Source organism: Aotus nancymaae, unplaced genomic scaffold (assembly GCF_030222135.1).
Source record: "Aotus nancymaae isolate 86718 unplaced genomic scaffold, 86718_ANA_hifiasm-v0.15.2.pri h1tg000040l, whole genome shotgun sequence".
Classification (NCBI taxonomy): domain Eukaryota; kingdom Metazoa; phylum Chordata; class Mammalia; order Primates; family Aotidae; genus Aotus; species Aotus nancymaae.
In genome coordinates this window covers 129,366,138-129,393,287 of record NW_026988454.1, presented here as the reverse complement: position 1 = coordinate 129,393,287, position 27,150 = coordinate 129,366,138, and the positions used below count along the sequence as shown (strand labels likewise).

At 44.6% G+C, this 27,150-nt stretch overlaps 2 protein-coding genes across 7 annotated transcripts in view; both read right to left on the bottom strand.

Moving 5' to 3' along the window:
* Positions 1 to 564: 564 nt before the first annotated feature.
* Positions 565 to 23,846, bottom strand: LOC135268390 (vacuolar protein sorting-associated protein 52 homolog). Of its 6 annotated transcripts, XM_064361182.1 has the most exons (20): positions 23,731 to 23,846; positions 23,177 to 23,234; positions 22,157 to 22,428; positions 20,395 to 20,470; positions 20,142 to 20,209; positions 19,665 to 19,840; positions 18,830 to 18,980; positions 18,444 to 18,544; positions 18,199 to 18,331; positions 18,016 to 18,073; positions 17,543 to 17,676; positions 16,916 to 17,071; positions 15,114 to 15,232; positions 14,713 to 14,836; positions 14,360 to 14,455; positions 14,119 to 14,226; positions 13,829 to 13,894; positions 2,095 to 2,206; positions 1,746 to 1,864; positions 565 to 1,267 (listed from the first exon to the last, which is right to left on the bottom strand). In XM_064361182.1, exons 6-20 carry the CDS (start codon positions 19,835 to 19,837, stop codon positions 1,121 to 1,123), a joined length of 1,797 nt encoding a protein of 598 aa, XP_064217252.1. In that variant the 5' UTR covers positions 19,838 to 19,840; positions 20,142 to 20,209; positions 20,395 to 20,470; positions 22,157 to 22,428; positions 23,177 to 23,234; positions 23,731 to 23,846; the 3' UTR covers positions 565 to 1,120. The 6 variants fall into 6 exon arrangements, with proteins under 6 accessions (XP_064217252.1, XP_064217253.1, XP_064217251.1 ...); XM_064361183.1 differs by lacking the exons at positions 23,177 to 23,234; positions 23,731 to 23,846 and having other exon boundaries at positions 22,157 to 23,109; XM_064361181.1 differs by lacking the exons at positions 22,157 to 22,428; positions 23,177 to 23,234; positions 23,731 to 23,846 and adding an exon at positions 20,646 to 22,116.
* LOC110567942 (integrator complex subunit 8-like) overlaps positions 23,731 to 27,150 on the bottom strand; it is a 90,235-nt gene continuing 86,815 nt past the window's right edge. Inside the window, 2 exon segments of the mRNA XM_064361180.1 lie at positions 23,731 to 23,854; positions 25,465 to 25,521. The gene's annotated coding sequence lies outside the window, so the exon portion shown is untranslated.

The following is a 27,150-nucleotide window of genomic DNA, read 5'->3' as shown; positions in this document are numbered from 1 at the left end:
GGAAACATCCCAAATTACCATTTTCTCTTAACCGCGCCTCTCCTCTTATGCCTTAAAGGGGTCATCGTGTCTCTCCAGTCTAGAGCCTAAGTTCAAATGAGCCGTTCAAATGAGCCGTAAGACGAGGGCAGCAGGAAGGCTCCAAGTCAAACAGAAATGGATGAGATGGATAAATTTCGCCTGGTCTATCCCTGCTCCAACGGTGTGGGTGTGGATTGGGTGCTGCAGCCCTTGAGCAAGGGGCTGTGACAGCCACAATCAGAGGAGCTGCGGAGCTGCTACGGAGGGAGAGGAGGCAATTCCAGAGTCAGCTTGGGCTTGTCCCAAGGGAGCCCTCAGGACGGTGTCTGGGGCTGTGGCCTGGTTCTCAGCCCTTGCAGCATCTGCCATTTTAACCAGGGGTCACCTTCCTCCTCTGGCCTGGAAGTAGCTAGAAGTTAAAGGTTACACTCACCAGAAGGGAGTAAGCCCAGAAGTAGTCAGAAAGGAAAGGTGGCTCTAGAGGAGAGATGGGGACACCTGAAGGCCTTCAGGAGCACGGAGAAAAGAAATGGGAGAAGAGTGTTATGTCATATTAAATATTTATTTTCTGCAGACTGTCTTGGGAGTAATTCTTGAGCCAGGAGGGGAGGGGTTAGTGTTCAAATTGCCGAGACCTTAGGTCAAAAAGCTACAGATAATCACTTTGAATAAAACAATGACTTAGAGGCAGTCACCCCTTGCCAGCAACTCCAAGAGTTGAGGCTTCATGCCTCAGAACACGGTGACAACAGTTGAGTGAACCAGAGATTGAGGCAGTGGTTTTTAGAGGGGAAGAAAGAGCTTGGGTGTATGGGAGCAGGGGAGGAGGGTGACAGACTGGGGAAATTATAAAGGCCATTTTGGAAGCCCACAGGGATGTGGTCTTGGGAAACCTGAAGACACTGGGAGATTCAGAAGGCCAAGGGGATCCAGCTTATCCACCTTGAGCAAGGTGCTGGGAGGGAAGGCAGGTAAGCCATGTAAAAGGCCTGGGAGGCAAGGGTAAAACTGGAAGGGGAACCCCAGGTGAAGAAGGGTATGGAATGGGGTGCAGAAGTCCATGGAGATGACTGGCAGATCTCAGGGCGGTTTCAGCACATCAGAAGTTGGGTTTATGCTTCTTGAGCTCCACCATAAGGTGGTGAATGTTGATGAGCTCTGCCCGGGCAGGAAGGGCTCGGAGCTGCGGCTGGGACAGCACCCGGTGGAAGCGATGATAAAGCTGGATGAGCTGGGTCAGTGCTCCCTGGTCAAAGAAAGTCATTGAGGGATCAGATTGTAAAGTGGTGCTGACAGTGATTATTAAGAATCAGTTTAGGCGGCTGGGCACAGTGGCTCACGTTTGTAATCTCAGCACTTTCGGAGGCCGAGGTGGGCGGATCACGAGGTCAGGAGTTTGAGACCAGCCTGGCCAACACAGTGAAATCCTGTCCCTACTAAAAATACAAAAATTAGCTGGGTGTGGTGGCAGGTGCCTGTAATCCCAGCTACTCAGGAGGCTGAGGCAGGACAATGGCTTGAACCCAGGAGGCAGAGGTTGCAGTGAGCTGAGACTGTGCCACTGCACACACACAAAAAAATCAGGTTAGGGCTCAACCAGAACTTTGGGCACAGCTAGTAGCTGAAGACCAAGGGTCACTTAGATGATGCTAAGCCCAGCAAAAAGATGCAAGACAACAATAAATGATGGGGGATGTGAGTGGGGGCTGGGACTTGTAGGTCACCTGAATGATACTGGTTCCATTTCTGAAGTTGGTGAAACTCCGCATTACATCCTGACTCAGAGATTCCACCGATGATTTCCAGGAACTACCAAAGCCACGGATCAGCTGAGTTACCCGGGCTGATAGCAGGAGGAAAGGGAGTGTCAGAGAGGGATCTGGCTGGCTGATCTTCAACTGCACTACGTTCTCCCCAAGGTACAGCCATCCTTACCATCAAACCCCTCTTTTCTGGATTCTCTCGATCCAGTCTTTCATCCTCTACACCGCCCCCCAAGTAATCTGTATCCTTTCCTTTTTCTTTTCCATTTCCCTTATCACTGATCCCACCATTACCACATGTTCCTCATACCTTCTTCCCCTCGAAGTCGCTCAGCCTGTCCACGCTCAATCAAAGCCTCAGCCTCCTTCACAAATGCCACCAGACCCCCAAAAGGGGGAGACAGCAACTCTTCAATGAATTCCTGGAAAGACACAAATATATATACACAGGTGTCCTGGTGTCAGCAGATTTGCCCAATTCTGGCATCAGACTAATGCAGATCCGTGTCAATGGCATCTTTCAGCTGCTGCAAAAGTTAAGGCAAATCCTCTGGAGAAAAATATCCTCAATCCTAATTTTGGCCCATACAATTCCCCTGGTTATGATCAAGCAATGAACTTAAAGATCACCAGACACAGAAGAAGGGAAGCTACCAAGAGAGTTAGGAGACACAATAAGCAATAGCTGCTGACCTTAGAACTATCCAATAAAGGCAGCAGTTGTACGTTCTGTATGCAATGTCTAAAGTTAAGGATAGGCCGGGTGCCGTGGCTCACACCTGTAATCCCAGCACTTTGGGAAGCTGAGGCTGGCAGATCACCTGAGGTCAGGAGTTCAAGACCAGCCTGGCCAACATGGTGAAACCCCATCTCTACTGAAAAATACAAAAATGAGCCGGGCATGGTAGAGGCCACCTATAATCCCAGCTACTTGGGAGGCTGTGGCAGGGAGAATTGCTTGAACCTGGAAGGCGGAGGTTGCAGTGAGCCGAGATTGCACCACTGTGCTCCAGCCTGGGCAGTAGAGCAAGACTCTGTCTCAAAAAAAAAAAAAAAAAAAAGTTAAGGATGCAGACATAAAACTGACCAATTAATAAGAGCTATTAGGAATGAACAGACTTAAAAAAAGGAAATTTTTTAGATATGAGAAGCCAGTTTTATAAAGTCAACAGATTAACAAGAATGATACAATGAACTAGAATTTATAACTGAAGAAAGGACTCAGAATATAGCACAGACAAGAGACAGAAAATTTTGAGATGATAGGAGATATAGAAATCTAATTAATGGATCTAGGCACTGAAATTGATGGCTACTAACACCACAAAGAGAGCCAAGAAGACATTGTGTGCTTCCTAATGGAAATACATACCACTACCTCTCAAATATTCCTGTAAAAAAAAATCTAATTTAAATCTGATCAAGCCTTTCCATCTAATTACACATTTATGAGAAATATACCAGACAGAGGAACAGTTAGGCACACCACAGAATGAAGTCAGCAAAAATCTAGACTGTACATCGTTCTAGATGACAAATGACCCAATAACTCAGTTTCTTCCACAAATAAATTGCAGAGGAGGGGGGCCAAGATGGAAGGGAAATCTATAGATAAAAAAAAGACATATACACATTATATACCTTATATGAATCTTGATTTGAACCATAAAAATCATTTATGAAGGCTGAAAGCAGTGGCTCATGCCTGTAATCCTAGCATTTTGGGAGGCCGAGATGGGTAGATCACCTGAAGTCAGGAGTTCAAGACCAGCCTGGCCAACATGATGAAACCCTGTCTCTACTAAAAATACAAAAATTAGCTAGGCATGGTGGCAGGCGCCTATAATCCCAGCTACTCAGGAGACTGAAGCAGGAGAATAGCTTGAACCCAGGAGGTAGAGGTTGCAGTGAGCCAAGATCAGGCCATTGCACTGCAGCCTGGGGGCAACAACAGTGAAACTCCATCTCAAAAAAAAAAATCATTTATGAAATAACTGGGGAAATCTGAATATTAGTTATTTTAAATAAGATAATTTTGTAAGTATGATAATGTATTATAGTTTTTAAAACACATTCTGTTACTAGGTGTGGTGGCACACAACTGTGGTCCCAGCTACTCAGGAGGCTGAGGTGGAAGGATCACTTGAACCCAGGAGTTCAAGGTTGCAGTGAGCTATATCATGCCACTGCACTCTAGCCTGGGCAGCACAGCAAAATAATTTCAAAAAATAACTTTTTTAATAAAAAATAAAAACACATTCTGATACAGATCAAGTGATAATAATGTACAAGATTTAATTCAAAGTAACCGCGGGACACAGAAGGAGGATAAGCAATAGGTGTTGGTATACATGAAACAAAACTGTCCATGAATTGTTACACATTGAGTATCACTGATGGTGCCTGGGGGGTTCACTATGCTCTTCTATTAGCATATTGAAATTTCCCATAATAAAAAGTTAAAGGGAGATTAAAACAAAAACCCACAAAAACAAAAAAACCCAGACAATAAGACCTTGTAAGAAGAAAGTGAAATTATTATTCCATTTAAAAATAAATAATATAAAAATTAGCTGGGTGTGGTGGCAAATGCCTGTAATCCCAGCTATTCAGGAGGCTGATGCACAAGAATTGCTTGAACCCAGGAGGCAGAAGTTACAGTAAGCCAGAATCACACCACTGCACTCCAGCCTGTGTGACAGAGCAGCAACTTGTCTTCAAAAAAAAAAAAAAAACCACACACATATATACAAACACACACACACATATACATATATATAAAAGAAAAATAATAATTGTATTTTTTCTATTCTTCCCTCAAAATCTTCACTTATATCCACTGAGGATGTCAGATAACTAATATGAGACTAGGGAGACATGCTGCAAGAAGGATCTTTCTATAACCAAGGTATCTTTGTGATGTGATTTTGGACAGAGATTAAATAACTGCATTCAGCCTATTACAGTTCTCTAAATGCAATCTCACGCACACATGTACAAACAACAATGTAGCAGTGTGAGACATAGGGAGTGGACTGCCAGAGAAAAGTTGAGCTAACACTGATGACCAATGCTACACAGTAGTCATAAATTACATGTAGCTGTTGATCACTTGAAACAGGGCTAGTCTGAACTGAAATGTGTTGTAAGCATGATATATACACCTGATTCTGAAGACTTTAATATTGGAAAAATTTTTAAGTATATCGTTACTTTTTTTTTTTTGGAGACAGGGTCTTGCTCTGTCACCCAGGCTGGAGTGCAGTGGTACGATAACAGCTCACTACAGCCTCAACTTTCCTGGCTCTATGATTATCCCACCTTAGCCTTCTGAGTAGCTGAGACTAACAGGCATATGCCACCAGACCCCAATAATTTTTTTTTTTTTTGTAGAGATGGGGTTTCACCATGTTGTCCAAGCTGGTCTTGAACTCCTGGGCTTAAGTGATCCTCCCAGCCTTGGCCTGTGCTGGGATTACAGGTGTGACCCCCTGTGCTGGCGTCATTACTATTTTTTATTGATTACATGTTGAAATAATAATGTTTTAGATGTAGTGGTTTAAAAAATTATTTCATCTGTTTCTCCTTACTTTTTAATGTAGCTTCTAGAAATTCTGAAATTATTTAAGTGGCTCACATTTGTGGCATGCATTATATTCCTATAGAAGTACTGGTCTGGACTTAAATGAACTTCAAGCTTTCTATTATGCAAAAGAGAACACCTTGATAGCAGAGGAGTGACCAGAGGGAAATAGTGCACTGGGCTTTAACAATCTTTCCTACATAGTATCAAGCAGCAGCTGGATCAAAAAGAACCAAAAGCATCGATGGCAGCTGGCTCTCTATACCTGGCAAATCCCGTGACAAATCCCACCTGCTCTCAGCAGAGATCACTGGTTAAGTGCATCTTTGTGGGTGCCTTGATCTCCTGCAATCATCCTGCCTCAACTTCCTAAGTAGCTAGGACTACAGGCGAATGCCACTACGCCTGGCTAATTTTTTTTTTTTTAAGAAATGGGGTCTCACTATGTTGCCCAGGCTGATCTCCTTGAACTCCTGGGCTCAAGAGAGTCTCCCATCTCAGCCTCCCAAAGTACTAGGATTACAGGTATGAGCCACTGCGCTGGCAGCCAGCCTTTCAAAATCAGGAATACGAAGAGTTCTCACTATCACCTTTCTATTCAACCTCTAAACATAATCCTGGGAATGTTAGCCAGTAGGGTAAGAGATCAAAAACATAAGACATTAAAGACAAAAAATTAGGAAAGATCTATTTATTCCTAGTAGGACTAAGCATACATACTATACCCACCTAAAAATAAATATGACAAAAGACCTACAGTGTCCTTGTGCTGAAGATTTAGAAAAGTTATCAAAAGACATTAAAAGACTATCTTAAAAATTGGAGAGGGAGGCCAGGTGGGGTGGCTTACATCTATAATCCCAGCATAGTAAGACACTACAAAAAATTAAATTTTTAAATTTTATAGTCTCTACAGAAAATTTTTTTAAAAAGCCAAGTGTGGTGCTGTGTGCCTCTAGTGATAGCTACTCGGGAGGCTGAGACAGGAGGAGCACTTGAGCCCAGGAGTTCAAGGCTGCAGTGAGCTATGATTGTGCCACTGCATTCCAACCTGGGTGACAGAGCAAAACCTGTCTCAAAAAAAAGGATAGAATAGTGATTATCAACAGGAAGTGTCAATATCACAAAGTATCCATTCTTCCAAATTAATCTATAGACAATGTAATTCTAATAATCCTTAAAGACTTTTTAAAATGTGAAAACGTTTGGAGACCAGCCTGGCCAACATGGTGAAACCCCATCTCTACCAAAAACACAAAAATTAGCTGGGCATATTGGTACATGCCTATAATCCTAGCTATTCAGGAGGCTGAGGTGGGAGAGTCACTTGAACCCGGGAGGCAGAGGTTGCAGTGAGCTGAGATCATGGCCCTGCACTCCAGCCTAGGTGACAGAGCAAGACTCTGTCTCAAAAAAAAAGAAAGGATTTTCTATAAATGGTTCTGGGCCAACTATCCACATAAAAAAAAGAAATAGATTCCTACCTCACATCATACACAAAAATTAATTTCAAGTAAATTTCAGACTTAAAGGTAACAAAAAAATTGTATATATATTTGTTTTTTCTTTTTTTTTTTTTGAGACAGGGTCTCACTCTGTTGCCCAGGCTGGAGTGCAGTAGCACAAACAGGGCTCACTGCAGCCTCAACCGCCCAGGCTCAAGCAATCCTCCCAACTCAGCTACCTGAGTAGCAGAGACTGCAGTTGTGTGCCACTATGCCTGGCTAATTTTTTAAAATTTTTTTGTAGAGACAAGGTCTCACTATATTGCCTAGACTGGTCTCGAACTCCTGAGTTCAAGTGATCCTCCTGCCTCAGTCTCCCAAAGTGCTGGGATTACAGGTGTGAGCCACTGCACCTGGTCAAAATTCTACAATATTAAGAAGAAAATGTAGCACAATATTTTTCTGGCTTTGGAATAATAAGGAAATTCTTAAATAAGACAAAAATAACCAGGCATGGTGGATCATGCACTTTGGGAGGCTGATGCGGGACGATCACTTGAGGCTAGGAGTTTGAGACCACCCTGGACAACATAGTGAGACTCTGTCTCTACAAAACAACAATGATAAAAATAAAAATTAGCTGGGCATGTGGCACACACCTGTAGTCCCAGTTACTTGGGAGGCTGAGGCAGAAGGGTTGCTTGAGCCCAGGAGGTTGAGGCTACAGTGAGCCATGATCATACTACTGTATTCCAGCTTGGGTGACAGAACAAGACTATTACTAAAAACAAACAAATAAAGACAAAAAAAAAAAGGACTGATAAATTCAATCATATTAAAATTACAAATTTCTTTCATCAAAAAGCAACATTAAAAAAAACAAAAATGAAGTACAAGGATCTCTTGAGCCCAGGAATCTAAGACCAGCCTGGGCAACATAGCAAGACCCTTATCTTACCAAAAAAAAAGTAGGGCCAGGCGCGGTGGCTCACACCTATAATCCCAGCATTTTGGGAGGCTGAGGCAGGCGGATCACCTGAGGTCAGGATGAGTTCAAGACCAGCCAGACCAATATGGTGAAACCCAGTCTCTCTCTCAAAAAAAGTAAAAAGATACATACTGAAAGATAATCTGTAACCTATATAATCAACAAGGTTAGTATGTAGATGATACAAAAAACACTTATAAATCAAAAAATACTAGGAGATTTATTTTTTCTTTATTTTTTGTAACAGAGTCATGCTCTGTAACTGAGGCTGGAGTGCAGTGGCACAATCTTGGCTCACTGCAAACTCCGCCTCCCAGGTTCAGCCCCACTGAGGAGCTGGGACTACAGGCATGTGCACCATGCCTGGTTAATTTTTGTACTTCTAGTAGAGACAAGGTTTCACTATGCTGGCCAGGCTGGTCTCAAATTCCTGGCCTCAAGTGATCTGTCCGCCTCAGCCTCCCAAAGTGTTGAGATTACAGGCATGAGCCACCATGCCCAGCCACAACCCAATTTTTAAAAGGTCAAATGCTACGACAGACATTTTAACAGAAAAAAAAAATTGTACAGTTACTAAACATTTGAAATGATGCTCAATGTCATTACTAATCAGGAAATTACAAATAAAGACCCACTGAAATACAGGTTGAGTATCCCTAATCCAATAATCTGAAATCCGAAATGCTCTAAAATCTGGAAGTTTTGAGTATCAACATGATGCTCAAAGGTAATGCTCTTTGGAGCATTTTGGATTTCAGATTTTCAGACTACAGGCGCTAACCAGTAAAAATAATGCAAGTAATCCAAAACCTGAAAAAAAATCAATATCTGAAACATTTCTAATCCCAAGCATCTTTAGCAGCATCCCTGGTCTCTAAAAAAAAAAAGAAGAAAAAAAAAACATGGCAAAGGTCTGATAATACCACATGGAGAAAATGTGGCTAGGTAGGAATTCTTACATATTGCTAGTAAGAAGTAACTACTTAGGAAAACAATTTAGCACTGTCTCATAAAGACTAACACTGCATATCTTATAAGCAGCTAGACTACTGCGCTAGGTTTTTACCCAAAAGAAACTTTTGATGAAGATAATCAACATCTACGTGTGCTAAAAGACATGATTATTCATAAAACAATGCTCACAGAAGCAAGAAACTGCAAACAATTCATTTATAGAATCTGTTTAATCACACAAGTCACATATGGCAATTAAAAAGAATGAGCTATAGCTATATGCAATAACATGACAATATTAGCAAAATTATGCCTGAAAAGAATCCTGTGATTCTGGGGTTTTTTGTTTTGTTGTGCTGTTTGAGACAGGGTCTTGCTCTGTTGCCTAGGGTGGACTACAATGGCATTATCACAGCTCGCTATAACCTCGAACTCCTGGATTTCAAGTGGTCCTCTCGCCTTTGCCTCCCAAATAGCTAGGACTACAGGTGCGCACCACCATGCCTGGCTTTTTTTTTTTTTTTTTTTTTTTGCCTCATCTCATCAGTGTTTATATCATTAAAAAAAATAAAACAGCCCAGTGCAGTGGTTTGTTTGTTTGTTTGTTTGTTTTTTTGAGATAGAGTCTCACTCTGTTGTCCAGGCTGGAGTACAGTTGCGCAATTTCAGCTCACTACAACCTCAGCTCACTGCTGCAACCTCCACCTCCTGGGTTCAAGCGATTCTCCTGCCTCAGCCTCCCAAGTAGCTGGGACTACAGGCGTCTACCACCATGCCTGGCTAATTTTTTGTATTTTAGTAGAGACAGGGTTTCACCATGTTAGCCAGGATCATCTCGATCTCCTGACCTCAGGTGATCCGCCTGCCTCAGCCTCCCAAAGTGCTGAGATTACAGGCACGAGCCACCGCACCTGGCCCGTTTTGTTTTTTAATGACATAAACACCCAGGAACACAACACACAATCCAAGAAGTAGCAGACTGGCAGAAGTTACCATCAAACTATGAAATCCTCCTCAAACCATCCCTGTGCCTCATGCACAGCCACTTGTTGATCTAAATGTTGCAGTTTTTGTGCTCTTGCTTTATCCCCCCCTTTTTTGTGCGTGTTCTTGCTTTTAAAAGTAGAGCTATATATATACCAAAACAAAAACTCATTCTGTTTTTCAGTGTCATTAAACACAGAATCTGGGCCGGGAACAGTGGCTCATGCCGAGGTGAGTGGATCACCTAAGGTTAGGAGTTTAAGATCAGCCTGGCCAACATGGTGAAACCCCATTATGGGTAACCCCCAACACGGGCAACGAGAAAGGAGAGCTGTACAAACCCCAGGCACAATTAGTGCCTGAAGAATATCTTAATTTATAGTGTTATTACTCAGCTATTTCCTTTATGTAATCCTTTATATATAATCATATATTAGTTTACAAAATTAGTGCCTGAAGTATAACTTACTGCTTACATATATCTAGCTTATATAATCATACTTAATACTTATATCTAGCATACTTAGTTCTATATACTCTTTCTATATAATCATATAGGTATTGTAGTCGGAGCTGTACCAACACATTTAGTGCTGATTTATAGAATCCTTCTATATAACCATATAATAGTTTGTAGTAGGAGGAATGCCTAGAGCAGTCACAAAGCGGAAACAGTACATGGGAAAATAACCAGACCAGGACAAGAACCAAAGACCCAGGCGGTGGCGTCCCTGCCTGAAAGGGCATACGCTGTATGGCAGGCTTGGAGCAAGAGCCTCTCTTCCTGAAAAAGGAATTGTAGTACCTTGCATCCAGTTCCTGTGGAAAGTAGCCCTCAGGCCTGAGATCCTGTAAAAAACAGAGGGAGAAGAACCCCCCTGGTGTGACCAGCCACAGCGGCTGCACACCATGTCAAGTCCTCGATTCTGTGCTAGCTCAAATCATCCTCCCATAAATATCTTAGAGAAGAGCACAAGTCTGTCAGCTCCCACTGCATTGGCTTACAGTATCCTTCTATTAGAAATCCTTTGAAGTCTCCACCCCCAGATAAGAAGTGTTGCGCATGACACCTGCTGCACACAGCCTACATCCTTGCTTCGGTGACCTAATGGGGGTGGACCCCTTTTCTGTACACGACCCTCAACTACTGCACACGGCACAGCCCCCTACTGTGCACGGCCCACCTCTCTGCCCAGGTGACATAATGGGGTGGCCCCCTCGCTTGTTATGTGATTATGTATGCCCTATCACTAAGCCTATAGATGATGACCTCACTTAGGACCCTTCCCACTGCTTGTACCTAATAAATACAGATGCTTCTGGACGTTCAGGGCCTTGCTTGTCTCCACTCATAGGTGGTGTGGCCCCCCGAGTCCAGCTGCTCTTCTCCAGTTCTTCAGTGTCCTGTCTCTTTACTTCTCGGATCTTGCACCTCAGCACAGCATAAGGGCCACCCCACGACCCTGTGGGGCTGACAGCCCTACACCCCATTTCTACTAAAAATACAAAAATTAGCTGGGCATGGTGTCACACGCCTGTAGTCCTGGCTATTCAGGAGGCTGAGGCAAGAGGACCGCTTAACCTGGGAGGCAGAGGTTGCAGTGAGCCAAGATCATGGTCGCTGCACTCCAGTGTGGGAGACAGAGCGAGACTCTGTCTCTCAAAAAAAAAAAAAAAAAAAAGAATCATAAGATTTTTCACTTGAAGGCTGGAATTCAAGACAGCCTGGGCAACATGGCAAGACACTGTCTCTACAAAATTAAAAATTAGCCAGCACACACCTAGAGTAAACTCATTTTTTATAAAAGTGCCAATAACATACACTGGGGAAAAGATAGTCTCCTGGCCAGGCATGGTGGCTCATACCTGTAATCCCAACACTTTGGGAGGCCAAGGCAGGAGGATCACTTGAAGGCAGGAGGATCACTTGAAGTCAGGAGTTCAAGAGCACACTGGCCAACATGGTGAAACCTCATCTCTACTAAATATACAAAATTAGCTGGGCATGGTGGCAGGCACCTGTAATCCCAGTATTCAGGAGGCTGAGGCAGGAGAACTGCTTGAACTCAGGAGGTGGAGGTTGCAGTGAGCCAACACCACAGTGCTGCACTCCAGCCTGGGCGATAGAGCAAGACTCTGTCTCAAAAAAAGAAAGAAAGAAAAGATAGTCGCTTCAATAAATGATGCTGGGAAAACTGGCTATCCATTATGCAGAAAAATGAAACTATACCCTATTATACAAAACCAAATCAAAGGATTAAATCTAAGACCTCAAATTATGAAACTACTACAAGAAAACAGTGGGGAAAATCTCCAAGATACTGGTCTGGGCAAAAATTTCTTGAGCACAAGCCTCACAAGCACAGGAAGCCAAAGCAAAAATGGCCAATGGGATCACATGACGTTAAAAAGCTCCTGCACAGCTAAAGAAACTACAAAGTGAAGAGACAACTAATATTTGCAAACTACCCATCTGCCAAGGGATTAATAACCAGAATATATAAGGAGCTCAAACAACTCTACATGACAAAGTCTAATAATCCTATTTAAAAACCGGCAGAAGATTTGAATAGGCATTTCTCAAAAGACCCCAAATGGCAAACAGGCATATATGAAAAGGGGCTCACCATCACTATCATCAGAGAAATGCAAATCAAAACTACAATCAGATCTCATCTCACCCCAGTCAGAATGCTTTTATCCAAAAGACAGGCAATAACAATGCTGGCGAGGACGTGAAGAAAAGGGAAACCTTATACACTGTTGGTGGGAATGTAAATTAGTAAAACGCTATGGAGAACAGTTTGGAGGTTGCTCAAAAAACTAAAGGTAGAGCTACCATACTATCCAGCAATCCAACCGCTGGGTATATACCCAAAAGACAGGAAATCAGTACATTGAAGAGGTATCTGCACTACATGTTTGTTGCAGTACTGTTCACAGTAGCTAAGATTTGAAAGCAACCTAAGTGTCCATCAACAGATGAATGGGTAAAGAAAATGTGGGACGTATACACAATGGAGTACTATTTAGCCATAAAAAAGAATGAGATCCAGTCATTTGCAACAACATGAATAGAATTAGAGATTATAGTAAGTGAAATATGCTAGGCACAGAAAGACAAACATCACCTGTTCTCACTTATTTGTGGGATCTAAAAATCAAAACAATTGAACTCATGTACGAAGAGAGTAGAAGGATGGCTACCAGAGGTTGGGAAGGCTAGTAGAGGGCTAGGGAGGAGGTGGGGATGGTTAATGGGTACAAACAAAAGTAGAAAGAATGACTGAGCATAGTGGCTTATGCCTGCAATCCTAGCACTTTGGGAGGCCGAGGAGAGTGGATCATGAGGTCAGGAGTTCAAGACCAGCCTGGCCAACATGGTAAAACCCCATCTCTACTAAAGATACAAAAGATTAGTGGGGCATGGTGGTGCACACCTGTAATCTCAGCTACTCGGGAGGCTGAGGCAGGAGAGTCCCTTGAACCCAGGAGGCAGAAGTTGCAGTGAGCCAAGATCGTAGCATTGCCCTCCAGCCTGGGCAACAGGGCTAGACTCCGTCTCAAAAAAAAATAAGACATACTATTTGATAGCACAACAGGGTGACTATAGTCAATTATAACTTAATTGTACATTTTAAAATAACTTAGAGTGTAACTGGATTGTTTTAACACAAAAGATAAATGCTTGAGGAGATAGATAAAGAAAAAAATAAAATTCATTCTAAAAATAAAACATTAGCCAGGCATGGTGGCTCATGCCTGTGGTCCCAGCTATCCAGGGGGGTTAAGGTAGGAGGATCACTCAAGCCCAGGTGGTTGAGGCTGCAGTGAGCCATGTTCATGCCACTGCACTTCAGCCTTGGTGACAGAGCGAGACCCTGCCTCAAAAAAAAAAAAAAAAAAAAAAAATCCAAAGATAAATAAAATAGACCAATAATGACAGTATGATGTTGTGAATCAAGAGTTACAGTGATTCCATGTACCTGAGGTCCACTATGCCACTCTCTACACACACACACACACACACACACACACAGAGCTGAAAACAGCACACAAGACTGTCCCTTCCATTTTCCCCACACCCTACCTGTGTCCGAGCATTGAGCAGCTGCTGGAAGCTCTCAACCTCTTTGCTGTCATCTGCGGCCCGCTCCTAAGGGAAGACAAAGGGAAAGGTCAAGTTTGGAGAAAGCAGTTCTTCACTTCAGGATGTCCCCTTCATTCCACCCTTACTGTACTACACCAGACACTGTGCCAGACTCCAAGAGTAAAACACTGAACAAGACAGGTATCATCTCTGCCCTCACAGAGCTAACAGAGCAGTGGGAGAAACCAAACTTTGTGGGTAGGAAGACAAGGAAGAGGAGCATCTATTACCATCAGCACACCCAGCATCATGTCATAGTTGTTGATCAGAAACACAAGCTGCTCCTTCCTTGAGGAGAACTCAGCTGCCACTCGGAGGACAAAATTCTCCACCTCCACCTGAAAAGGCAGAGAGGAGAGGAAGAGGTGACACCAGAAAGCAAAGTCATCTGGCCCCCATCTGGCCCCTCCTCAGGCTCCACCCACTGGCAACAGCCCTGGCGCTGGGAAGTCTCTCCGGTCCAACCCTCACCTGTAACTGTCCCAGCAATTGCATGGTCCTTTCATTGGGAATTGTCTGGTTGATGCTGACAAGAGCAGAGGAGAACTCTGCATAGCGGCGTGTGATCTAGGAGAGGGTGGGAAGGAAAATCACACCCACCTCCTGACCCAAGCAACACAACCTCCCAACTCCTTTGGCCGGCCCACCTCCATGTGATTTAACTGTGCCTCCAGTCCCTCCTACCCACAGTGCACCACCCACCATGAGTTGTACCACCCTCCCAGCATGCCTGCTCATAGCGTGCTGTGACCTTGGCCAACCCACACAATGAAACTTAGAGCCCTGCCTTTCAAGAACCCTTTGTTACCCTTGCCCTCCCTCACATAGTGGGGCCGAGTATCCAACCCCCCAAGGCGCTGAGGGTCAGTGCTTCGGACGCTCTGGACATTCATCTCCAGGATCAGCTCAAACCGTGGCCATAGCAAGGCAAGCACCTGTTCCCAGTACCTGTGGACTTAATCAGAATCAGAAGTCAGCTGGCAAAGAATGTGGGAGAGGGATGGGAGGGAGTGGGGCATCATTCAGTTCAATGGTCAACAGCCAGTTGTAGAGGGCGGTGGTTGGAGAAATGTGAGTCAAAAGGCAGCAGTACTGCCTCCAGAGCAAATGAACAGGAATAAAGGTTGATGATACTAAGTCAGTAGGAGTCTAAGGTCAGGGCAGAGCCATGTAAGATCAAGAGAGTTCATGGCCTGTTAGGCATCAAGGACCAGAATTCAGTGACCTGTCCAGGGCAGGAACATCCCTCTTTGCTGCAATGTTGCGGAACCGGAGTACAATGTGGATACAGAGAAACACAGCAATGGCATCATAGCAGTCAGTGAGATAGGACTCCAGGTGTTTCTGTGATTGGGGAACAAGCAGAGGTTTAAAAGAGAATGTTTGTTAGTTTGTTGTCCTTAGCGGCTGTGAACAAACACATGTGTTTCATTGGGGATGATACACTGGGCGAGAGAGAAGGAAGAGACCTAAAAGGGAAATGCCCCCTGCTTTCCTGTCCACTGCCACCCAGGTGGTCCTGCTGCCTTGCCCACCATTTGGCTTTTTTTTTTTTGAGACAGAGTTTTGCTCTTGTTGCCCAAGCTGGAATGCAATGGCGCAAACTCAGCTCACTGCAACCTCCGCCTGCCTCCCAGGTTCAAGCAATTCTCTGGCCTCAGTCTCCTGAGTAGCTGGAATTATAGGTGCCCACCACCATGCCTGACTAATTTTTGTATTTTTAGGAGAGAGAGGATGTCTCCATGTTGGCCAGGCTGGTCTTGAACTCCTAACCTCAGATGATCCGCCTGCCTCGGCCCCCTAAAGTGCTGAGATTACAGGTGTTAGCCACTGCACCTGGCGTTTTTGGCATTTTTTAAGAGACAGGTTCTTGCTTTGTCACCTAGGCTGGACTGTAGTGGTACAATCATAGTTCACTGCAGCCTCAAACACCTGGGCTCAAATGATGTTCCCACCTCAGCCTCCTGAGTAGCTGGGACCATGAGTGCACACCACCATGCCTGGTTAAGTTTTATTTATTTATTTATTTTTTTGAGACGGAGTTTCGTTCTCGTTACCCAGGCTGGAGTGCAATGGCGCGATCTCGGCTCACCGCAACCTCCGCCTCCTGGGTTCAGGCAATTCTCCTGCCTCAGCCTCCTGAGTAGCTGGGATTACAGGCACGCGCCACCATGCCCAGCTAATTTTTTGTATTTTTAGTAGAGACGGGGTTTCACCATGTTGACCAGGATGGTCTCGATCTCTTGACCTCGTGATTCACCCGCCTTGGCCAAGTTTTATTTTTTTTAATTTTTTTAGAGACAAGCTTTCACCATGTTGCCCAGGCTGGTCTCGAACTCCTGGCCTCAAGCAATCTTCCTGCCTTCGTCTCTCAAAGTGCTGGGATTACAGGCATAACGCACTACACCTAGCCCCGCCAGGATCTATGATTACAAGTCTATCATAGCAGAGTTCAGGACTGAGATTGGGTCAGGGGCTTGAGCACCAAGATTTAGGGGTCCCTCAATTCTCACATGTTATTGTCTGATTGTGGGTCAGCACTAGGGGTAATCTCAGGGACCCTAAGCTCTGAGGATTTCATGGGGAGTAACACTGTAACAAATCTAAGTAACAAGGCTCAGACCTTTTGTTTTTGTTTTTTTGAGACAGGTCTCACTCTGTCTCCCAGGCTGGAGTGCAGAGCTTACTGTAGCCTTGACCTCCTGGGGTCAAGCAATCCTTCCACCTCAGCATCTCAAGTAGCTGGGACCAGAGGCACATACTAACACACACCCAGATAATTTTTTATTTTTTGTAGAGATGACGTTGTTGCCCAGGCTGGTCTCAAACTCTTGAGCTCAGGCAATCCTACTGCCTCGGACTCCCAAAGTGCGGGGATTATGGGCATGAGCTACCACGCCCAGCCAAGGCTTAGACATTTTAGAATTAGGTGATCCTGATTTCAGTTCTACCAGTCATGACCCCACTATGCTGCTGATGAACACTGGGGACAAAGGTATTGAACAGTACCTGAAATAGGAATCTTACCAGGGTCATGCTGAGTGTACGGCCCATGACAGCATGGAACAGGTCGTGTGCAGCTGGGCCAGACACAACAAAAAATTCACAGATGAAAAGATACTCGCGGCAGGAATTGTCTAGGAGGGCGTAGTGCTGGCTGCGGAAGAGCGCCTCAAATGGATACTAGGAGAGGAGAAGTAAAGAGAAACAGAAGGGATGGACCCCAACACTGACTTCCCACGGATATGGCTGGAAAATCAGTAAACCTGGGTAATAAGAGCTGAGCAGACCCTTTGCATCCGTCTAGGTCCAGGCTGTCAAAGAGCATCCTGAATGGGCACTGAAAAGCTGAGGGAACACAGGGGTAAAAGAAGGGCCTACACCCTCTTGCTGTCACTACTCCTGCATCCACCTCAACACCTGCCTCTGATCATCATTCCCCTCAGCCAGTCTCTCCCCTCTGCATGCCCTTAAGTCAATGGTTCCCAGCTCTTTTGACATCACAGCAGGCTGGAGTGATTGGAGAAGCCCACTCTCAAGTCTAAGGGGATTGAGACAGGGCCTGAAGGTTGGGAAGCTTTGCCCTGAGGTCTGGCTATCCCTCCCCTCATGCTCAGAGTCTCCTTCATGACTGAAGCTTGTTCCTCCTCATACCCTCTGCTCTCCACGCTGGGCTGTGTGAGGCACCAGGATGGGGGCCTCAAGTTCAGTCGGGGAGATGACAGAGCCACGGGTTCCGAGGGTGAAAATGGTGTTCCTGCTGCGGAGCGATGGCTTTGAGAAGAATCGTAAGACGGGTCAGAGTCAGGGAAAACAATGAGACCATAACTGGGCCCAAAGACTATCTGTGGGGACCCCAGCCAGCCTTCTTTCCCAGTACTGGGGCCCCACTTCACCTGACATCTGTGAATGGGCTTGAGGAGGTCTCTCCCTCCCCTGCAATCATATGGAAAACTACGTATCAAAATGATGTGTGCATCTTTCTAGGAAGAGAAGCTACAGCTTTCATCACTTTCTAAAAGGTTTCAGTCCCATAGGAAAAGGTAAGGAGCAGTGCCTTGGTGGCTGGAGCCAAAAGTCCTCCCACTCTCAAGGCTTGGCATGAGGGTTCCCCAGTACTAGGATATCTTTCTTTGCCGTATCTTCCACACCCATCAGATCATCTTTCTCAGCAACTTCCTCATACTAAGAAAATAGAAAAGAGAACTGATAACCAACTCTTCCCATAGCACAGTAAAACATTCCTTGCCCAGAGATGTCCCCTCCTCCCAGTCCATGTGCCCAGGAATGCCTCTCCTTCCTGGCCTTACCTGCACCTTCATGAGCCGCCCCAGGTAAGAGCGGTAGTAAGACAGGTAGATCTTGCTCAGCGTCTCCACGTATTCATCCCTGATCTCCTTTGCTGTTGCTCGTTCATTGCCCAGCAGAAACTGATAGAAGAACCTGGAAGGGTCAAGAACATGTCAGTCTACCTGTCTGCCCAAGAAACCAGATGTCCACACTAGGCTGCTCAAAAGCTCAAAGGCCAACCCATGCACTTCCTTGGGGTGGTGACCTGTACTTCAGCAGGGCTGTCTGGGGGATCTGATAGTTGGTCATTGGTTTCCTGAAGGAATAAATCTTCTGGAGGATAAACTCTCGGATCTTCGTCACTGCCTAGATGTGGGGAACCAAACAGGGCATGAAGCTGCAACCCTTTTACTGTATGAGAGGAATTGGGGGAAGCAACAAATGGTAAACACAGACAGAAGGGTGGTGAATACCTCTTTGGTATTTAAGATTTTCAGGGAAACCCAGGGAGGTAAGAATGGGGCTGCCTAGAAAAGGCAGGGTGAAGTTCTTGGAGACAGGCTACAGTGAGCTCTGCCAAGGAAATCCATACTGAAGGTCTTGGGAAGGCTGCTTCTAGTAGCCTCCAGGGTATTCATCCCTACTTCCCACCTTGACCCGGAGCCGATCAAGCACGCCTCTGACATCTGCGCAGGCCGCCGTGCCTCTAGCTTCCTGCTCTCTGACTGCGGCTGCCTTGGCATCCAGCTCCTGCAGCTGCTCCAAGAACCTGGGTTCTGTCACTGGAGCCTCTAGAATTGCCCTGGGTAGCAGGAACGGGTGGGATGAGTTATAAGGGAGACCCAGACATCCCTAAACCAGACCTAGACCACATTCCTTACATCCAGCATCTGTCATGCTACCACCCTGCATTGTACCATGTATCAGGACACATGTACAAAGTTTCCTATTCCTGGACTTCCCCACTATACACCTGACCCTGCATCATTCTTAATCTTAATCTTTGATGCCTAAAGCATGCCTAAAGAAATGGTTGTTGGCCAGGTGCGGTGGCTCACACCTATAATCCCAGCACTTTGGGAGGCCGAGGAGGGTGGACCACGAGGTCAAGAGATCGAGACCATCCTGGTCAACAACGTGAAACCCCGTCTCTACTAAAAATACAAAAATTAGCTGGGAATGGTGGTGCGCGCCTGTAGTCCCAGCTACTCGGGAGGTTGAGGCAGGAGAATTGCTTGAACCCAGGAGGCGGAGGTTGCGGTGAGCCGAGATCGCGCCATTGCACTCCAGCAGTCTGGGTAACAACAGCGAAACTCCGCCTCAAAAAAAAAAAAAAGAAAGAAAGAAAGAAATGGTTGTTAACCTGGCTACTAATTTCTAAAAATCAGTTAACCTGGAGCTAGGAGACCCACGTGGTAAAGAGTGTAAATCACCCCAGCCCATTCACCTACTATGGACATTATGACCCTTCAAACTGATAACTCACGTGACCAGAGCAGAAGGCACCACCAGACCATCAACAAGTTCCCCAAGTTTCCCCCGAACTGCCTGGCGATTTCGAAGTCGAATGTTCATGGCTCCTGACTGTTCCTGCAGTGTCCGAATCTCAGAGCTGATGGAGCTGAGGTCACTCTGAAAAGCTCCCAACATCTGCTCCATTCGCTGTAGGGAGGGTAGAAGATGTTGCTGGAGTGCTATAGAGTTGTTAGGGGATAAGTGGACCACCAAAGCCTCTTGGTGAAGTCCTCAGTATTTATCAGTCCATGAGGGTGGCAGATGATAAACCCCATAGATTGCCAGGAAATAACATTAAATATGGCAGTAATAACAAAAAAGGCTCCTGAGGTGATCTTGAAAATGATCCTAACCTGTCCCATCTTGAGGCTGATGACCTAAAAATGGCACTAGAGTCCATGATCTGGTTCAGAGTAGCTATTACGGGTCACAGGTCATAATTACTAACCTCCAGGACAGCATCACAGGCTGTGATCTGGTTGTGCAGAGATGCTATATTCTCACTCTCTTGAATATCTGACCCACAAAAAGTCAAGGGGCCTCATGGTGAAGACGGAGATCCTCAGATTTGTAGTACCTCTCCAATTTCTCTCTGAAGGGACAGAAACCTCAGAGATGTGGACCCCAACTGGGCTATCTGTACCACACACCACAAAATCCCCAGGTCAATAGAACCGCCCCTTCCCTCTACTGGAGGATACAATCCCGAATGGATTTCTGTTCAATCTGCTGTAGCTCCAGCTCAACTTGCTTTGAATAGTGACGGAGATCTACACCCTGGGAGAACATAAAGATGACAGGTCAGGAGGAAGTCTCAGTAAAGGGACACTGTAACAGAATCAGTGAAGGACTAAAGGGTCAGACACCAGGCTAATATAACAAAAACAAGAGACTTGTTTTCCTCTTGGGGAGAGTAGATAGAAGGGCAGATTAGTATAGGGGAAAGCCTCACCGTTTTAAGAGCTTCCTTTACTAACTCATCCTCCAGATTTGCCTGAATGTGAACTGGAAATAGAAGTTTATCATAAGGGTCCAGCCCCACAGCTCCCTCTCCCCACAGTAAGTGCTCAAGAAGGGGTAATTGTTAGAAAGGGGATTGCTTATACACTGTTGGTGGGAATGTGAAGTAGTACAGCCACTATGAAAAACAGGATGGAGGTTCCTCAGAAAATTAAAAATAGAATCACCATATGATCCAGCAATCCCACTACTGGGTATATATCTGCAGGAAAGGAAATCAGTTTGTCAAAGAGATCTCTGCACTCCCAGGTTTACTGCAGCAGTAGGCACAATAGCCAAGATATGGGATCAACCTAAGTGCCCAGTGATGCATGAATGAAGAAAGAAAATATGGTATATGTAAGCCATGGAATAGTATTCAGTCATTTAAAAATGAAATCCTGCCATTTGCAGCAACATAGATAAAACTGGAGGCCATTATGTTAAATGCAATAAGCCAGGCACAGAAAGACTAATATTGCATGTTCTCACTCACATGTGGGAGCTAAAAAAGTAGATCTCATGGAGACAAAGAGTAGAATTGTAGTTATAAGAGGCTGAGAAGGGAAGGAGGAGGAAGGTGAAGAGAAGCTGGTTAAGGGGTACAAACATACAGTTAAATAGAATTAGTTCTAGTGTTTGATAGTACAGTAGGGAAATTATAGTTAACAATCATTTATTGTACATTTCAAAATAGCTAGAAGATTTGAAATGTTCCCAGCACAAAGAAATGATACACATTGGAGGTGATGGATATCCCAGTTACCCTGCTTTTATCATGACACATTGTATACCTATATCAAAATATCACCTGTACCCCACAAATTTGTACAACCATGATATTGCAATTTTAAAAAATTAAAGTAAAAAGAAAATGTGGTTGTAATAATAATAATTCCAGAGTTGGTGGTGGTTTCTTTCATTTGGATTCCTAGAAACAGATTCTGAGACAAAGAAAATGCATATGAAAGTGGTTTAAATAGAGAACATTCTCAGGAAAAATCATTAGGTGAGTAAGAAAATGGATCAGCAAAGGGAAGAGGCCAAATAAAGGAATGGGGTGACAGCAAGCAGAGCTGTCTCAGGGATGAGGTAGGTCTCATCTCAGAGTTGTCCCCTCAGAGAAAAAGGAACAGGACATTTTGTGTGTGTGTGACAGAGTCTCTCCCTCTGTCACCCAGGCTAGAGTGCAATGGCGAGATCTCAGCTCACTGCAATGCCCACCTCCTGGGTTCAAGAGATTCTCCCACCTCAGCCTCCCGAGTAGCTGGGATTACAGGCACCAGCCAACAGGCCTGACTAATTTTTGCATTTTTTGTAAAGACAGGGTTTCACCATGTTGGCCAGGCTGGTCTCAAACTACTGACCTCAGGTGATCTGCTCGCCTCGACCTCCCAAAGTGCTGGGATTACAGAGGTGAGCCACTGTGCCCATCCCAGAAATTGAAATATTTCTATTCCATACCTGTCAGTCATTGACTCCGGGCTGCTTTAGGGGATGCGGAGAGGGATAATCCCCAGGCACACGGGGCTCCGTTATGATCACAGGTAATGTGGGCTCTGGGAGAGAAGGGTCAGAGTGGGAGGAAGGCATGCTCAGAGCCAGTGCACGCTGATGGCATCCGCTACAGTGATCTTGAAACTGGACTAGCACCATGAAAAGAAGCAAGGCTGTTATCTTAGTTTGTTTTATAGCCCGAAGTATACCACACATATCATTCAGTGCTGAAGAGAAACCTGAAGGGAGAAACAAGCACCATCCTGTGTCAGGAGGCCTGGGTTTTGGTCCCAATTTTGCCAGAAATGAGCAACATGACCTTGGGGGAGTCATTTAGTCCCGTGGTCCTCAGCCTTCCCTCAGGACCACTGGAGCCTCAGAGGCAATGCTGAAGACGCTAAGTAAACATTTGGTGGACTGAAAACATTTTATTATTTCAGCATGTTTGGAATTCAGGCCATGGTTAACCTCCGAGCTCCTCTCCTGCTGGGTCTCTAACCCGTGAGCCTTCCTCTCATTTTTCAAGTTTCTATTATTCTCCTAGGGGAGTTTGCTTTTGTAGGTATGATTCAGCTCTGCAGAGGGAACCTATGACAGTCATGTGAGATGTGTTTAATTTTGTACAGTTTAATTGCATGTTAGTAACAGGGTTTACTAGATGACTCTGCTTTTCCAGTGATACTGGAAAGGAAAAATCATTCCTTTTTTTTTTTTTAATTAAACATTTTCTTGTGTGTGAGACGGAGTTTCACTCTGTCACTCAGGCTGGAGTGCAGTAGTGTGATCTTGGCTCACTGCAACCTCTGCCTCCCAGGTTCAAGTAATTCCCTTGCCTCAGCCTCCTGAGTAGCTGGGATTACAGGTGCACACAATCATGCCTGGCTACCTTTTTTTTTTTTTTTTTTTTTTTGTATTTTTAGAAGAGACAGGGTCTTGCCATGTTGCCCTGTCTCGTCTCTAACTCCTGAGCTCAGGCAATCTACTCACCTTAGCCTCCCAAAGTGCTAGGATTACAGAAGTGATCCACCAAGCCCAGCCTTTTTTTCTAGAAGATTCAAAAGAGGAAAATACACATGACTATTCTTTGTGGGTATCCATGTTATAATAAAGACATAGGAAAAGTTTTTTTTCAAAACTGCGTGAATAAAGGACCCTTTCTTTTCCACTTAGGATGAGATTTATGCTGCTAGACTTATACTGTGGTTCTATATTATTCTACAATTGGTTTGCAACTGGAATGAATTTTTGTCAGTGTTGCTATTTGAGGCAAAGCTGGGTGTGAGGAATGTGACCCCCAAAATATGGTAGACCTAAAGCCGTGTCATCCAAGTCCTCCTTCAAGCAAAGGCATGCTGCTCAGCTGTGTGAGTATGGTCAGCAAACAGCTTTCAGCTGTCAGTTCTGTTAAGGTCAGCCTCAGCTGTGTGAGCCGCTTCATCTGAGGTCACGCCCAGGACAGCCCGAAACCCGTGACTGAGGGAAGTGCGAGTGTAAAGGCACAGCCATTTTGACCTAACTGGGGAGGCTCTGAAAAGCTATACCTGCTCCAGATTTTTCGGCTGGGTTGGCCAAAGGCTTTGCTGGGCTGACATCATAGTCATCTTCTTTGTTTATCTTCTTCAGCACAATCCTGCTTCCTTTCACGTTTTTTATAGGTATTGATCTCTAATAAATATAAACCAAATTTCCAGTGACTCTAACCTGAAACAGGTGATATCAAGAGTGGTCCAAGAAAACAGGCAATAAGATGGTTTTGGAGGTGGATCACACACCACTGGATTGGCTGTGAGGACCCCGTCACTGGTGGCAGGTAGAGCCCAGGCACCATTGACACAGTGGCCATTCAGTTGTTAAATTTTTCATCATAACAACTTGGAACTTAATGCACTAGCACGTACAATAAATGTATCAGACATCCGAGACTTTGAAGGGAAAGGTGGACATAAGGATAATGGGATTGGATGGGTATTGCTAAGTGACACTGATGTTTCACAGAAAGATGGAGCCGCTGAGGGTGAAAGCCAGGTGTGAAATTCAGGTGTGAAAGCCAGACTTGGTGGATGCATGCAAAGCTCCTTCAGCCTCACAATGGCAGCACAGAAAAAGTGTAGGGCTAATAGTCCAGTGGCTGAACTTCAAAAAAAAATAGGCAGGTCTGTGCTAAGGTCAGGGCCCAGGTTAGAAAAACCCTAACAGATGGAATGGAGACATGTTGGTAGATAGCCCTAAGGATTTTAACATCTCAGTCTCTGAACTTCCTAAGCCATCGGCTGCCTTAGGACTGGCATGGTGAAGGCATAAATGGAGTCACCACAATGACAGAAATGGAAGCCGCATATACTTCCAAGAGCATATAAAAGCAGTCCTTGGCTGGACGCGATGGCTCACACCTGTAATCTCAGCACTCTGGGAGGCTGAGGCGGGCGGATCACAAGGTCAGGAGTTCAAGACCAGCCTGGCCAACATAGTGAAATCTCATCTCTACTAATAATACAAAAATTAGTCAGGCATGGTGGCGCATGCCTGTAGTCCCAGCTACTCAGGAGGCTGAGGCAGGAGAATCACTTGAACCTGGGAGGTGGAAGTTGTGGTGAGCTGAGATAGAGCCACTGCACTTCAGCCTGAGTGACAGAGCAAGCCTCAGTCTCAAAAAAAAAAAAAAAAAAAAGCAGTCTTCACTTGCATAGTAGTGTGGGATGGTAAAAATAACTGTGCAACCTAAAACTATGCAAAAAACTTTTTTAATGCAAATTTTTTAAAGTTTATTTATTTTTATTTGAGATGGAGACTTACTCTGTCACCCAAGTTGGACAGCAATGGCATGATCTTGGCTCACTGCAACCTCCACCTTCCAGGTTCAAGCAATTCTCCTGCCTCACCCTCCCAAGTAGCTGGGATTACAGGCACCTGCCACCACGCCCAGCTAATTTTTTTGTATTTTTAGTAGAAATGGGGTTTCACCATGTTGGCCAGTCTGGTTTCAAACTCCTGACCTTGTGATCCACCTGCCTTGGCCTCCCAAAGTACTAGGATTACAGGCATGAGCCACTGTGCCCGGCCTTAAAAATTTATTTTTAACGGACAAATAAAAATTAGATTTATCTATGGCAGTGGTCCCTAACCTTTTTGGCACCAGGGACTGGTTTCACGGAAGATGATTTTCCATGGACCAGAGAGGGGATGGTTTCGGGATGATTCAGGTGCGTTACATTTATGGCACTTTATTTCTATTAATATTACATTGTAATATGTAATGAAATACTTATACAACTCACCATAATGTAGAATCAGCAGGAGGCCTGAACTTGATTTTCTGCACTGGACGGTGCCATCTGGGGGTAATGGGAGATAGTGTCAGATCATCAGGCATTAGATTCTCATAAGGAGCGTACAACCTAGATCCCTCGTATTCACAGTTCACAATAGGGTTCGTGCTCCCACAAGAATCTAATGCTGCTGTTGATTGACAGGGGCAGAACTCAGGCGGTAATGTGAGCGAGGGGAGAGCGAGGGGAGCGGCTGTAAGCACAGATGAAGCTTTGCTTGCTCGCCCGCTTCTCACCTCCTGCTGTGCAGCCTGGTTCCAAACAGGCCTCGGACTGGCACTGGTCCATGGCCTGGCACTTGGGGACCCCTGATCTATGGGACACAACATGATGATTTGATATATGTATACCTTGTGGAATGTCTAAATCAAGCTAACACATCTACTGTCTCACTTTTTTTGTGGTGAAAATGTTTAAAATCTTCTATCTTAGCAATTTTTAAGTATACAATACGTTGGCAATGACTGCAGTCACAATGTTGTACAATAGATCTCCTGAACCTTTTCCTCCTAACTAAAATTTTATTTTTATTTTTATTTTTTGAGACAGAGTCTCACTCTGTCATCCAGACTGGAGTGCAGTGGTGCAATCATGGCTCACTGCAGCCTCGAGCTCCTGGGCTCAGGTGATCCTCCCATCTAAGCCTCTCAAGTATTATGTTGATGCGAAAGTTATTGCAGGTTTGCCATTAAAATATTAGCAAAAATCGCAATAACTTTTGTACCAAGCCAATAGCTGGGACCACATGAATGCACCACCATGCTGGCTAACATATTTATTTATTTTTTGTAGAGATGGGGTCTCCCTATGTTGCCCAGACTGGTCTTGAACTCCTGGGCTCAAGCAATCCTACTGCCTCAGCTTCCCAAAGTGTTGGGATTATAGGCGTAAGCCACTGTGCTCAACCCTGACTAAAATGTTATATTCTTTAGCCAACATCTCCCCAATCCAACTCTCATTCCCCAGACTCTGGTAACCGCCACTCTACTCTTCGTCTCTATTAATGATTTTAACTCTATTATAGATTCCACATGTAAGTGGAATCATGCAGAATTTTTTTTCTTTATTTTCTTTTTCCACGTTTGAAAGAATTTCTCTTTCTGTGCCTAGCTTACTTCACTTATGTGTCCTATAGGTTCATCCACGTTTGTCACAAATGACAGGATTTCCTTCTCTTTCAGAATGGAATGCTGTAGAGTATTGCATCGTGTGTATACACCACATTTTTTTTTATCTATTCATTTGTTGATGGTTACAGCTTGATTTCATATCTTGGCTATTGTGAATAGTGCAAAACAATCTTAATAATCAGTAGGAAGAATTATGATTATTCTGCAAGTTTTAAAAAGTTTTGTCAAAATATTAAAAACTGTCAGTTACGAAAGAAGAAATTATAAATCATAGTAAAACTAATATTTACTTAGTATACTCTTTTTTTTTTTTTTTTTTGAGATGGACTCTTATCTTGTTACCCAGGCTGGAGTGCAGTGGGACGATCTCAGCTCGCTGCAACCTCTGTCTCACAGGTTCAAGTGAGTCTCCTGTCTCAGCCTCCCAAGTAGCTGTGCTCACGGCTCTCTTGTTTGTAACTGGAGGCTGTTAATTCCCTCTCAGACTGAGTTCCATGAATTATAT